General features: G+C 45.9%; 1 protein-coding gene across 1 annotated transcript in view; it reads left to right on the plus strand.

Moving 5' to 3' along the window:
- The first annotated feature begins 1,324 nt into the window (after positions 1-1,324).
- Positions 1,325-15,057, plus strand: part of BARD1 (BRCA1 associated RING domain 1) — a 133,058-nt gene continuing 119,325 nt past the window's right edge. The window contains exons 1-2 of the mRNA XM_068246982.1: positions 1,325-1,510; positions 8,602-8,658. Coding sequence (XP_068103083.1) covers positions 1,374-1,510; positions 8,602-8,658 — 194 coding nt within the window. The 5' untranslated portion in view covers positions 1,325-1,373. The remainder of the gene's footprint in view (positions 1,511-8,601; positions 8,659-15,057) is intronic.

Genomic DNA, 15,057 nt, shown 5'->3' on the forward strand with positions numbered 1-15,057 from the left:
GGCAAAGCCCTTAACCATTACACTATCCAGCCACTACATACAATTTGTTATTTCATAAGTTTATTTTTAGCTCAGATTTGTTGAGAGCTATAAGACTTTTTAACCCTTGAAAATCTTCTGTAGAAGTCAGGGGTCGTCTTATACGCCGGGTGTCGTTGATGTCGGATGATTGGACCTATCCTGTTACCGACTCTCAGATCTCGCTGCTGAGGACTGTAGTGAAGCGGCGCAGTCGCACATGTGCGAGATTTGAGAGGCAGAGAATGAGGTAAATTGGATACAAGGGTTGCCAGAAGGGTGAAAGAGGTGTGTTTTATGGGCACAGCTCAATCTATTCTTCAATATCACTTCTGATAAACAGGTAGACAAAGAGAGCTGAACAATCCACTTATCCAACCAGTCAATCGCCTATATACTGTTATATACTTGGTACCACATACAGTACAGCACCAGTATCTGTTTATACATAGCACCAGAATGTTTTTTTTTAATTTTTATTTGTTGTGCGTATATCCCAAACTCTATATTTTAACTGGAAAAGTTGCGGGACTGTCTTATACGCCAAGTTTCTTATACGCCGAAATATACAGTATTTCCCACTGCAAATCAAGATTGTGATCGCAATTGTGCTGTGATTCTGATTTGCAGCAGTTTGCAGCATCTTGCACACTACATGCGATTCCGAATTTTTATACGATCCGATTTTCGATTCCGATTAAAAAACGTAGCAAGGCAATGCAATATTGCTTTGGTAAAAATCGCAATGCATGGAATGGCCACAGTGGAAAACAGCGATTATTGTGTGCATTGCTATTTTTACCAAGAGCCAGGAAAGTATGTGTTTTTTTGGATCAGCATGTGCCAAGTGGGAAAGGGCTGACCTACTGCGTTCTATTGTTACACCTTTCATTTCTCTTGTGTGAAACTTACATAACTGTAACACAGTTCACTTTATTAGCTGGCATTATGGGGCTTAGTCGTTCTTTTCAAAGAGAATTGTATATCCAGCAACCAGGATGCCAATAATGAAAATCGATCAGAGCAAAACTGGAGAGAAGAAAGCTTAAGATGGAAAGGAAGAGAGGATGAGCATATTGAAGACAGGGATCGGCAGTGAAAGACCTGCCAGAGCATATACGGTAGCAGCCAGCACGGGGAGCAGTTCCAATGCACTAGGCACTCTGCCGTGGAGCACGGCTATAAACTCTCCGCTCACTCCTCCAGCAGCAGCAGGAAGGCGTACAGTTCAGCAAAGTCACTTCTGTTTACCATGGTCACATGACCGCCATGTCCTGCCCTTCCTCCAGCATCTCCCGCGCCATTTTTGAAGATCCCGCCGGATTGTAGCAGGAGTCCTGTGTTGCCCCATTGTCATGCCTCTGCGAGTGCGATCCGGAAATCGGCCCCCGGACCGCAGGGACTCCGCTATCATGGCCAAGCAGCCGGGGGAATGGAGCCGCACTCGGGCAGCGCTGCAGGAGCTGGAGGAGAGGCTGCTCTGCTCTGTATGGTAGGGGATGGAGCTGCTCTGTGCTGTATGGGGACATGGTGTCACCTGAGTTCTCTGACATGCCATAGACTTCTGCTGACACCACTGTGTGTCCTGTATGTTTCCAGCCAGTCCAGATAAACGCTTATACAAGGACCATGTGACTACATTTGAACATCAAAACGCAGAGATGGTTATGCTGATGTGTTTAGATGTTGTCATATTTTTTTTAGTCTAACATTAACCAGTTCGCATTCAGTCGTTTTTCGCTTCATGCATCCGAACAATGTTCACCTCCCATTCATTAGCCTATAACTTTATTACTACTTATCACAATGAACTGATCTATATCTTGTTTTTTCCGCCACCAATTAGGCTTTCTTTGGGGGGTACATTTTACTAAGAGCCACTTTACTGTAAATGCATTTTAAAAGGAAGAATAAGAAAAAAACTGAAACAAATCATTATTTCTCACTTTTCGGCAATTATAGTTTTAAAATAATACATGCCTCCATAATTAAAACCCACGTATTGTATATGCCCATTTGTCCCGGTTATTACACCATTTAAATTATGTCCCTATCACAATGTATGGCGACAATATTTTATTTGGAAATAAAAGTGCATTTTTTCCGTTTTGCATTCATCACTATTTACAAGCTTATAATAAAAAAAAAAAAAGAAATATTTCATCTTTACATAGATATTTAAAAAGTTTAGACCCTTAGGTAAATATTTGTGTTTTTTTTTTATTATTGTAATGTTTTTTTGTTTTTTTTAATTAAACATTTTATGTGGGTATTTTTGGGAGGGTGGGATTGAAATTGTATTTTTTTTTGTAAATATATGTGTATTTTTATTTTTATTTAACATTTAGATGTAGTTTACTTTGCCATGAGTTGTTTACAGTGACGTCACTCTAAGCGTACCACGTACGCTTAGAGCGACATAGGAAGCAGAAAAAGCGTAGCTTCCGAGAGAAGCTGTCGCTTTTTCTGCGGGGGAGAGGAATCAGTGATCGGGCACCGTTGCCCGATTCACTGGCTAACAAACCGCCGGCCGGGAGCGCGTGTGCACGCGCACGATTGGACGCGCAGGAGCGCACATGGCTTCCTGGACGTGAGTTTCACGTCCAGGAATGTCAAATAGTTAAAGTGGACTTGAACTCTTGCACAAGACCAAAGGAAATCATAGAGAAGTGCACCCTGTATGCAGTTAGAGAGTTTAGCCTGTTTAATTCCCCCTCATTTGTGTGGAATCACTAGTTGTGATTTGATCTCTCTGTGTCACATGACTGACACGGCAGAGAGCGGAGCAGTGCTTTTCAGCGCTGCTAGATTTGGGCGCAGCCAGCGCCGCCATAGACTATAAAGGGATTCAATCTATAGCGGCGCTCAGTGAGTAACGTTGGAGCCGTCAGAAGACGGAGCCAAGGTTGCTTAAAAATCATAATAATTCGGCTTCCAGCATTTGCTGGAAGCCGAATTATTTCATTCCCCCACTATCCATGGCGGCCTGGAGGGGGAATAGTAATTAATTCGGGCCGGACTTGTGCAGAAGCAGGGCCAGCCATATAACAGCTGGATCCTGCGCCCAAGTCTACCGGCGCCAAATTCAAATGTACTCGCAGAGGGGTAGATAAGCACGTGTTCGCTGAATACAAGCAAGTGATTTTGCAGCCAGTTGTGTGCCGTCTCTTCTTTCTAGTTTGGGTAACAAAGAAATGTTTGGTTCTTTTCTGTTAGCTGGGCGCAACCACTAGGTGGCGCTAAAACTCCGCCGGGCGCACCTGAGCTAAGTAATGTAGAATGTAATCTCCCTCCTCAGCGATCGCTGGCAGCAGTTACATCTTTCCCTACTATCCATGGCGGCCTGGAGGGGGAATAGTAATTAAAGAGAACCTGAGGTGGGATTTAATGATGTTAGTGGGGCACAGAGGCTGATTGTGCACACTAACACCAGCCTCTGTTGCCCCATGGTGTGCCTCCAGGACCCCCCTGCGCGCCGCTATCCCCAATCAGCGGGAGGGAAGGGAAGCGGGCGGGTAGCGCCGATATGGAGGAGGCGGGGGATCGGCACTAACAGACACGGCATAGGTAAACATTGTGCTGGCGACATGCTGTGTGTCGCTAGCACTGCGGAGGGGATAGCGACGCGCAGGGGGGTCCTGGAGGCACACCATGGGGCAACAGAGGCTGGTGTTAGTGTGCACAACCGGCCTCTGTGCCCCACTAACATAATTAAATCCCACCTCTGGTTCTCTTTAACGCCGCTGGGATTTTGCAGGCCGAGGGGGATTACATTCTACATTACTTAGCGCCACCTAGGGGTTGCGCCTGGCTAACGGAATAGTACCAAATGGTTTTTTTTTGTTTAAATGTTATTATGCTGTTGCATATCTTTTAGGGCAGAGAGGATGTTCAGAGTTTAGGTCTGCTTTAAAGTGGAACTGAAATAATAAAAAAAACAAAAACAAAGTGTTTTACTTACATGGGGCTTCTGCCAGCCCTTTGCAGCCTTCCTTGACACAGGAGACCTGGGTTCAAATCTCGGCTCTGCCTGTTCAGTAAGCCAGCACCTATTCAGTAAGGAGTTTCTTGGGCAACTCTCCTTAACACTGTTACTACCTACTGAGTGCTCTTTAGTGGCTGCCTCGCAAGCGCTTTGAGTCCGACAGGAGAAAGGCGCTATACAAATACTGCAATTATTATTATTCCTGTCCTGCGCCAGGACAGGAATCTACAATCCCCCACTGAACCGCACCGCAAGTGTGCTGGCTGTCCCAGCTGTCACTTCTCCCTTACTTCCCTTGCCCATTATAGGTAGCTAGAGGTGCCCCTTAGTATTAGGTAGCCAGACCCACCCTTAACATTAAGTAGCTAGAGTTGCCCCCAAGTATTAAGTATCTACCTCAATATTAAGTAGCTATAGGTGTCCCCACGTATTAGCTAGAGGTGCCCCTGACTGATGGGAGATCTCGTCAGTGGAATGCTGAGAGCAGAGTGATTAATCTCTTATTTACAATCTCATCAGGACTCTGCATAGGGAAGGAAGGAGGGAGGGAGGCACTTGGGGAGGGGAGTGGGCCGCCTTTCCATCATCAGGTGAAGGCACATGCCTTATGGTAAAGCCGGCCCTGAAGTGTACCTAAGTTAGATACTCACCTCAGTAGAGGCGTCCCCATCTTACTCAAAACCACCAATCCAGTGCTGGGACCTCCTGTTTGTGTATAAATACATCCGCACCAACGCAAGACAGTAGCACCGTCTGTGAACGAGTGTGGTTGCACTGCGCAGGTGCAATGCTGGGCCACGTCTGCACAGAGCGGCTTGTACATTGCCTTTTCCACTGTGTACAAGCGTCTCCATGCTACTGTGCAGGAGCCGACCTCGCAATAGCAGCATAGGGGGTGATATTTTGTCTGGGAACGCGAAGAATCACTCGCGTTCCCATGCCTGTCGGGTCCTGACGGCGAAACCGGAAGTGGTCGCCGCCGGGGACTGGAGCATCGCAGAGACACGGCGAGGGCACTGATCGGCTGCAGGGGGCTGAGGGAAGCCCCAGGTGAGTAAAACTCTTTTTTTACTACGCTTAAGTGCCTCTTTAACCAGTCAGTTTACCACTGAGGGGTTTTTCCCCTTATGGACTATAGCAATCGGAGCAGTGCTTTTCAGCGCTGCTAGATTTGGGCGCAGCCGGCGCCTCCATAGACTACAATAGGAATCACTCCTATTGCAGTGCTCAGTGAGTAACGTCGGCTCCGTCAGGAGACGGAGCCGAGGTTGCTTAAAAAACACAATAATTCAGCCTCCAGCAATCGCTGGAAGCTGAATTATTTCATTCCCCCACTATCCATGTCGGCCTGGAGGGGGAATAGTAATTAAAACGGCCCGGACTTGTGCAGACGCAGGATCAGCCATATACCGCTGTATCCTGCGCCCAAGTCTACCAGCGCCGATTTCAAATGTACTCTATAGCAATTTCTGCCTTTCAATGCTCCTCCTATTCATTTGCCGAGAACTTTATCACTACTTATCACAACAAAACGATCTATATTTTGTTTTTTCACCACCGATTAGACTTTTTTGGGGTGGTACTTTTTGCTAAGGATTATTTTATTCTAAATGCATTTTAATGGGAATAATAAGATAAAAATGGAAAAAACATAATTCATTCTCAGTTTTGGGCCATTATAGTTTTAAATTAAAACTTGCTACTATGGATAAAACCCACACATTTTATTTGCCCATTTTTCCTGGTTATTAGAACGTTTAAAGTATGTCCCTAGTACAATGTATGGTGACAATATTTTATTTGGAAACAAAGATGTATTTTTTCCATTTTGCGTCCCTCAATAATTACAAGTCTATTCAGGTAGTACCCGACTTACCAACGCCCAATTTACAAACGACCCGTCGATACGAACGGCATGGATTCTGTTTCCATGGTAACAAGTGACAAATTTAAATTTTTCAAATTGGACTTTTAGTTTTTGAGAAAATCGATTTTAAAAAAACTTCAAGGAAAAATTGGCTTTCATACTTGTATAAGCAGGTACAGAGGGCAGAGGTGACATAGAGGGGGGCACTGGCAGTGTCGGACTGGGAGCTGGAAAAGCTGAGGAAATCCACTTGCTGGCCAAGCAGCAGTAATCAGGTGTTGCTGCTCACAGTGAAGACTTGCTGCAGGTTTCTATTGGGCGTGATAACACAGGATTACTGCTGCTTGGCCAGCAGGTGGATTTCCTCAGTTTTCCCACCTCCCAGTCCGACACTGGACACAGGAAGCACAGGAGGGCACAGAGGAGGTAAAGGGGACAGAGATTGCACAGTGTTCCGATTTAAGAACAGATTCAGGTTAAGAACTAACCTACAGTCCCTATCTTGTTCATTAACCCGGGGACTACATGTATTTGCAAAAATTGCAGTAATATACCCTCATGACATACATATTAAAATGTAGAGTCCCTAAGATAACTATTTATGTATTTTTTGAAATGCTCCTTTGTTTATGTAACGATCAGTGTAACACAGAGAGGGTCTGATTACCGGTGATCTGCAGTATCACCGAGAATGCAGAATATACCCGATTATTGATCATCTGCAGTATCACCGATAATCAGATATATATTCTAACCTGGACACCTGAGGGATAAGAGTGTTTTGGTGTAACAGTAATACTTTGAGTATTGCACCTTAGGAGAAGGTACAGGAGCAGTAAGGAGTACTGCACAGAAGTAAGTTCCTTCTGTATGCCTAGACTCTCCCGGGGGAGGAGCTAGGCTGAGGATAGGAAGGACAGAACGTGAGTGACACCAGAGAGAGGGTGTCACTAACAGGTCTGGGAACTGCCTCTAACAGTAAGGCCAGTTCTCGAGGTCGGGCAATCCAGGTCGTTAACACACAGACACGGTATAGATTCAGGAGACAGATACGGAATCCAATAAACAGGCAGGGTTTGGCAACGGAGTATCAGAATAGCGGGGTACAGAATCAAGAGGCAAATACAGAGTCCAGGAACGAGCAGAGTTTGGCAACAGGATATCAGAGATAGCAAGGTACAGAATCAGAGTTCAGCAGGATAGTCAGGCAGGCAGAAGGTCATAACAAATAATACAGTTCAATATTCCTAACGCTAAGGTGTGAGGTCCGTGATCGTCAACACCTTTGGAAACTATGCTAGAACACAGATACAGACAAGGCCTGAGTGCTACCACGTTGTGATCGCAACACCAGACACCAGAGGAATGACCAGCACCCAGTATATATACACCAGTGCTCTCCAGCACCTCCCTTAAGTGCTGGACCAATGAAAGTTGCTGGAATTGTCAGCTGACCAGCCTGGTCAGCTGACCCTCCTCTGACTGCCATAAAGGCCCTGCCTCTCCGCGCGCGCACGCGTCCTCCTAAACCAGTGTGGACTATCAGTCCCAGCCACACCAGTCATGTGTTGTAATGTTGTTACTGTATGGGATGCGGAATCCGCCGCCACGCTGTCTGAGCGTGCGGCGTTTCCTCCGCATCCCGCCCCACTGTGAGAAGCGGGCCTATGCGTACAAACCGCCGCGTCAGACGCGGCGGTTTCTTTTGTTCTGCTATGCCCAACGCGGAAACAGCCGCCTGATCCTGCGTCCATGCGGCGGCTTTTCCGCGTTTCTTCACAGTTTAATTTTTTTTATTAGTGTTTTATTTTGATAACTGTGGGAGAGTTGGTAAGGGGTTATTTAATATTGTATTTTATATATTTTTTTTTTAATGTAATGTAGGGTATGTAAGTGTAATTTTACTATTTGGCCACTTTATCTTCCAGGATGTAATGAGTTAATGTTTTTACTTTTATTTTGTCAATGACCGCAGCATCTCATTGATCAAAACTAGTAATCTAGTGGGATTACTGCCATAGTAATCCCACTAGATTAAAAACCAAATACTTTTAGCAAAGTGCCTTTTGAATCACCCTGCGATCAGAAAAATGCTCTAAAGCGCTTGTGGTGTGAACCAGCCCTTAAAGGACGTTTGCATTTAACTTTACTTGTCCTTTTACCCCCAAGAGGTTAGCATAAAATGCAATGGCTGCTTCCTGCAGTGTATTTTTCCCCTCCTAGCCCAAGAGCCGCAGTCTGTAAGCTATTTGAGCTACTGAAATAAGAACACACAGATGGCTGTGAATACGACTTAATTCTCACATTAATAAAAGGCCTTTGTACATCGCACTAGGTGAATATTAGCGATGTTGCAGTGTTATCCTTGTACTTACTGTATGCATGCTAATAGAGCTACATCATTTATACCAGATCCTCTGTGAATTCACTCTCAGCACAATAAGGACAAATGAAAATTGATGGCGGAAAGCTAAGAGTATCCAATGTGTTTTGTCAAGTGGATTGTCAAGAAGCTTAGCAAATTGGCAAATAAATGTTTCTCCCTTTTGTAGCGATTAGAGAAAAGGAGTGCAAATCAGCTTTACTGCCGTCGATGGAGAGAGTTAAAAGATGCATAGGCTTGTGTTGTATGACAGCCTTATGGTTTTATTTCGTTATGCTTGCCTTCTGATTATTACGTCTATGCACTTATTAATATGTGTTACCATTTTATCTGTTTTTGTTCCTACAGCTCATCCACACTGAAACAACCCATATGCTTAGGTGGATGTGAACATGTGTTTTGTAGGTAAGTGTCCTGGTTTTCATTTTCATTATCTAGCCTGAAATAAGCAGTCGAAGGTGTATAATTCTTTGCTGTGGAACACTATTTACTCTGTAGATGTAATGTGATGTATGGAGTGCAGGATGTAGCTTTATAAAATGATGCATACAGTGGAGGAAATAATTATTTGACCCCTCACTGATTTTGTAAGTTTGTCCAATGACAAAGAAATGAAAAGTCTCAGAACAGTATCATTTCAATGGTAGGTTTATTTTAACAGTGGCAGATAGCACATCAAAAGGAAAATCGAAAAAATAACCTTAAATAAAAGATAGCAACTGATTTGCATTTCATTGAGTGAAATAAGTTTTTGAACCCTCTAACAATAAAAGACTTAATACTTAGTGGAAAAACCCTTGCAAGCACAGAGGTCAAACGTTTCTTGTAATTGATGACCAAGTTTGCACACATTTTAGGAGGAATGTTGGTCCACTCCTCTTTGCAAATCATCTCTAAATCCCTAAGGTTTCGAGGCTGTCTCTGTGCAACTCTGAGCTTGAGCTCCCTCCATAGGTTTTCTATTGGATTAAGGTCCGGAGACTGACTAGGCCACTCCATGACCTTAATGTGCTTCTTCTTGAGCCACTCCTTTGTTGCCTTTGCTGTATGTTTTGGGTCATTGTCGTGCTGGAACACCCATCCACGACCCATTTTCAGTTTCCTGGCAGAGGGAAGGAGGTTGTCATTCAGGATTTCACAATACATGGCTCCGTCCATTTTCCCGTTAATGCGATTAAGTTGTCCTGTGCCCTTAGCAGAAAAACACCCCCAAAGCAAAATGTTTCCACCCCCATGCTTGACGGTGGGGACGGTGTTTTGGGGGTCATAGGCAGCATTTTTCTTCCTCCAAACACAGCGAGTTGAGTTAATGCCAAAGAGCTCTATTTTGGTCTCATCAGACCACAGCACCTTCTCCCAGTCACTCACAGAATCATTCAGGTGTTCATTGGCAAACTTCAGACGGGCCTGCACATGTGCCTTATTGAGCAGGGGGACCTTGCGAGCCCTGCAGGATTTTAATCCATTGCGGTGTAGTGTTTCCAATGGTTTTCTTGGTGACTATGGTCCCTGCTAATTTGAGGTCATTTACTAACTCCTCCCGTGTAGTTCTAGGATGCTTTTTCACCTTTCTCAGAACCATTGACACCCCACGAGGTGAGATCTTGCGTGGAGCCCTAGAGCGAGGTCGATTGATGGTCATTTTGTGCTCCTTCCATTTTCGAACAATCGCACCAACAGTTGTCACCTTCTCTCCCAGCTTCTTGCTAATGGTTTTGTAGCCCATTCCAGCCTTGTGCAGGTCTACAATTTTGTCTCTGACATCCTTGGACAGCTCTTTGGTCTTTCCCATGTTGGAGAGTTTGGAGCCTGCTTGATTGATTGATTCTGTGGACAGGTGTCTTTTATACAGGTGACTAGTTAAGACAGGTGTCCTTAATGAGGGTGACTAATTGAGTAGAAGTGTCTAACCACTCTGTGGGAGCCAGAACTCTTAATGGTTGGTAGGGGTTCAAAAACTTATTTCACTCAATGAAATGCAAATCAGTTGCTATCTTTTATTTAAAGAGACTCCGTAACAAAAATTGCATCCTGTTTTTTATCATCCTACAAGTTCCAAAAGCTATTCTAATGTGTTCTAGCTTACTGCAGCACTTTGTACTATCACAGTCTCTGTAATAAATCAATGTATCTTTCCCCTGTCAGACTTGTCGGCCTGTGTCTGGAAGGCTGCCAAGTTCTTCAGTGTTGTGGTTCTGCTATGAACTCCCCCTTCCAGGCCCCTCTGTGCACACTGCCTGTGTATTAGGGCTGGTTCAGACGGACGCTTGCAGAGCGTTTACTGCCAGCGTTCGGGGCTTGGCGTTAAACGCTCCCATTCAAGTGAATGGGAGCGTTTGTACCAAGCTTTTACGCGCGTTTGCACGAACGCGGCGTTCGGGTCCCGATTTTCACTGGCGTTCAAAGAGCCCCTGGAAGCTACATGTTGCTTCCAGGGGCGGTTAACCGCGACGGGTAATGTCCCCCTAGGGGAAGAAAAAACGCGACCGCATCCAAACGCAATGCGAACGCTGCTGAAAGCCCGAACGCATTGCCGCCGCTACGCCAACGAACGCGCCGCCTCCAAACGTCCGTCTGAACCAGCCCTTATTTAGATTAGGGCAGCTTCTCTCTTCTCTCTTATCTTTTACAAGCTGGATAAATCGTCCTCTGAGCTGGCTGGGCTTTCACATACTGAGGAAATTCAGACAAGGGCAGAGCTGTTTGCAGGAAGAAACGAGCAGCCTGAAACTTCAGTGCATGAGAGATGCAGGGGGAAAGAAACATACAAATGATCTCTTGAGATTCAAAAGGAAGGCTGTATACAGCCTGCTTGTGTATGGATGTATTTTCTATGTGTGGACATACTGTACATCAACCTACTTCCTGTTTTGGTGGCCATTTTGTTTGTTTATAAACAAACTTTTTAAAACTGTTTTTAACCACTTTTAATGCGGCGGGGAGCGGCGAAATTGTGACAGAGGGTAATAGGAGATGTCCCCTAACGCACTGGTATGTTTACTTTTGTGCGATTTTAACAATACAGATTCCCTTTAACCACCCTGGCGTTCTATTAAGATCGCCAGGGCGGCTGCATGAGGGTTTTTTGTAAATTAAAAAAAAACTATTTCATGCAGCCAACTGAAAGTTGGCTGCATGAAAGCCCACTAGATGGCGCTCCGGAGGCGTTCTTCCGATCGCCTCCGGCGGCCAAAATTAACACGGAAGGCCGCAATGAGCAGCCTTCCGTGTTTGGCTTCTCCTGTCGCCATGGCGACGAGCGGAGTGACGTCATGGACGTCAGCCGACGTCCTGACGTCCGCCGCCTCCGATCCAGCCCTCAGCGCTGGCCGGAACTATTTGTTCCGGCTGCGCAGGGCTCAGGCGGCTGGGGGGACCCTCTTTCGCCGCTGCTCGCGGCGGATCGCCGCAGAGCGGCGGCGATCGGGCAGCACACGCGGCTGGCAAAGTGCCGGCTGCGTGTGCTGCTCTTTATTTCGTCAAAATCGGCCCAGCAGGGCCTGAGCGGCAGCCATCGGCGGTGATGGACGAGCTGAGCTCGTCCATACCGCTAAGATGGTTAAGGTTATTTTTTCGATTTTCCTTTTGATGTGCTATCTGCCACTGTTAAAATAAACCTACCATTGAAATGATACTGTTCTGAGACTTTAAATTTCTTTGTCATTGGACAAACTTACAAAATCAGTGAGGGGTCAAATAATTATTTCCTCCACTGTATATCTGGCTCTGTGCTGTTATTGGCTGTCAGTGGTGCTTCTACTCTACATGCAGAGTCCCTACGTTCAGACAGATTCCTCTACTGCTTGGCACAATACAATAATGCCACTTTCACCCTTTCCCTGTTTCACCCCCCACCCCCTTTTTAACTTTACGTGGTGATACCGCCGCCATTGCCGTGGACTTTTTTTGTCTGCCACCTTTTAGGCTGGTTTCACAGTGGGACGTTGCGTTTTAGGGGACGTTATGGTCGCATAACGTGCCCCTAACGCAACGCCAGGTGGTGTTGGAGCAGGAGGCTACCAAGAGCCGCGTTACAAGCAGCTCTTGGTGCGCCTGCTCTGTCGGAGGCACTGCGGAGACCACGTGAGCGGAGCTCTCCACATCACGTGGTCCCACCAGCCAATTCGCGGCTACTCCAGGATGTAAACACTGCAAGTGCAGTGAATAATAAGTAGCCATGTGCCTGGCTATGTAGCGGCCTCTCCCCGCCTCCTCTCCGCCCATAAAATGAAAAAAAAAAACCTACTGAGCATGTGCAAACCATCTAACGCGGCTTAGCCGCGTGTAAAGTACTGCATGCAGTACGTTATGTAGACGTGCTGTGTTACAATGTTACGCAACGTGGGCACTGTGAACAGCCCATTGATTTTTCATTGGGGTGCGTTACAGGCTGCTCTAATGTGCGCCTGTAACATCCCACTGTGAAACCAGCCTTAAAAACCTGTTTCTTTGTTACAGCTTACAGAACTCCTGCAATAAATCTTAAATCTGCAGTGTGTCTACTTCCTGGTTTCATGGAAGCAGAGAAAGGGTTAACCTCCTATCTTTACATATTATCTGTGTCTGCCAAGGACTGCCGAATTTCTGTGCTGACTCAGCTGAGTTCTCAGAATACACTTGTGATGACTTACAGAAGAGGGGGAATTAGACAGGCTCTTCTCTCTAAAAACACACAAGGTGCATCTCTGTTTTCCTTGTGTCCTGTACAAGAGTTCAGATTCACTTTTGGCCTCGATTCATAAAAGTGCTGTCGGTAAGTTAAACTCGAGCAGGGAAACACCGCTGTCGGTATTTCAGCCTTCAGGGTGGTAATTCATAAAAATGTTTCTAGTTGTGATAGGCGTGCGGAGATATTCCGCGGTAGGCTAGCGTTAGGCTGTTGGGAGACATGCGGAAACAGGAGAAGCAGGCGGAGTCCCTCCGTGCAGTGTTCTCTCTGCAGCTGCTTGGGAGGTCTGTCCCATTCACTGCAATGTATTCTGCATGCTTCTCGCCACATCAGAGGTAGCGGTAATCCCCGTCTGCATACCGCTTCCTCTAACCTTTATGAATTGACATTTGTTACTTTTGTTATGATGATCACCGCACAAGGCGGTGATTTATCACTCTGCTGGCGAATGTCGGCTTTTCATGCGGAAAAAGCCTTTATGAATACGGATTTTGCTGTGTGGTCGGTAAAGTGAGCCGTTTTCAGCATTTCCGCATGCGGAAATGCTTTATGAATCGAGGCCAAAGGCAGATTAGTGCAGGAAATGCTTTGACATTTACCTTATCTGAATTGAGTCTCCTCTTCCACCACTGAGTAGTGTTATATGCATCCTCCATAGGGTCCTAATCATGTCATATCATGTTATGTGCACCAGGAGGATGATTTCATACAGCGCTGCTGGGTGGTGGAGAAGCACACTTCATCCAGGCTCCATGCACTACTCTGCACTTAGGCTTGCAGGCAGATGAGAATAGCAGGCTGTGGCAGCTCTGCCCTTACTTATCTTACACAATATAACTTGGGTGGGGGTGCCAAAAAATTACCTCGGAATGGGGGGGTTGAATAAAGCCCACGGTGGGCTATATTTCCTCCTCCTGAGTGTCCAGATCCTGCTCGTTGTCCTTGAGGTCCTCTAAGTATTTAACTGGATTCCTTATCAAATACTTTTCTGGAAGTTCTCCTCAAGTGGCGCATCATAATTGGGAACTGCTCAAGAGTGAGTTCCGAACCGTGCATGCACAACAAAGGTAAGCACTTGTCAACAAACTCTTTCCTGCGCATGTGCAGTTTGAAATTCGTGCAAGCGCAGTTCAGAATCACTCTGCGCCGCTCAGAGGAGCTTCTAGGAGGCTGTGGGAGGTAAGAGGACTGGGAATGGGAGGCACCTTAAGGGCAAAGATGAAATGGGGCCCTAGGCAAGTACCAACTTTGGGCCCACCTTTCATGGCCATCTGTCTTTTTTGGTAAGATTTGGTGGGGACTAGCATCAAACATGTCCCTGGTTTCTGTCTAGGCCCTAGGCAACTGCCTTGTGGATGATCTGGCTCTGCTCGAGAGCAATGAGCGCAACTGGACTCTCAGGAGGAGGTAATCTAGCCCTCCATGTTCTTCATTCAGCATTTTTTCACAGATTCAGTGGTACTTGAAAACCTAGTAGTAGCAATGTATTGTACTGTGTTAGCCATCAGTAAATCCAGTTAGAATCAGGATGATACTATACCATTTGTTGGCCAACTTAAAAGGAAAAGCGTAAGCTTTCATGTAATAATTCTTGTTCAGACTCTATTCCTGTATCAGTGTTCTCCCCAGGTTCTTTTAGCCGGGTGCACCACCCGGCTAGTTTTGGTGAGCACCCGGCTGTTATCAGCTCACCTCCTTCTCTGCTGTAAGCAGAGTTGTGCAGAGAAGTGCCGGCCCTGAATTCTTTCATCTCTCCCCACCCTGCTAATTTTTCATGCCACCTGGCTACTGTTTAATAGCACCCAGCTGGAAAAAAATGCGGGGAAAACACTGTGTATGCTGAGTGTATTGGAGAGGCATACGGGAATAGTCTGCAGCCAAAAGCTTACTCTTTTCTTTTAATTTGGTACTTTAAAGCAGTGGTTTGCAAACAAAAAACAATGGGCTTGATTCACTAAGCTGCTTTGCTACAGCAGCGCAGCTTAATTAGAGCAGAGAGTGTTAGAATGCCCTGCGCACGCTATGCAGCCATAGCATGCACAGTGAAATTACGCTGTGCTTATTTAGTGTCAAGGGTGCTTTGTTACACTTAACGAGCGCTCTACTGAACCCGGCAGGTCCAGTAGCTTCAAAGT

Source organism: Hyperolius riggenbachi, chromosome 7 (genome assembly GCF_040937935.1).
Source record: "Hyperolius riggenbachi isolate aHypRig1 chromosome 7, aHypRig1.pri, whole genome shotgun sequence".
Lineage (NCBI taxonomy): Eukaryota > Metazoa > Chordata > Amphibia > Anura > Hyperoliidae > Hyperolius > Hyperolius riggenbachi.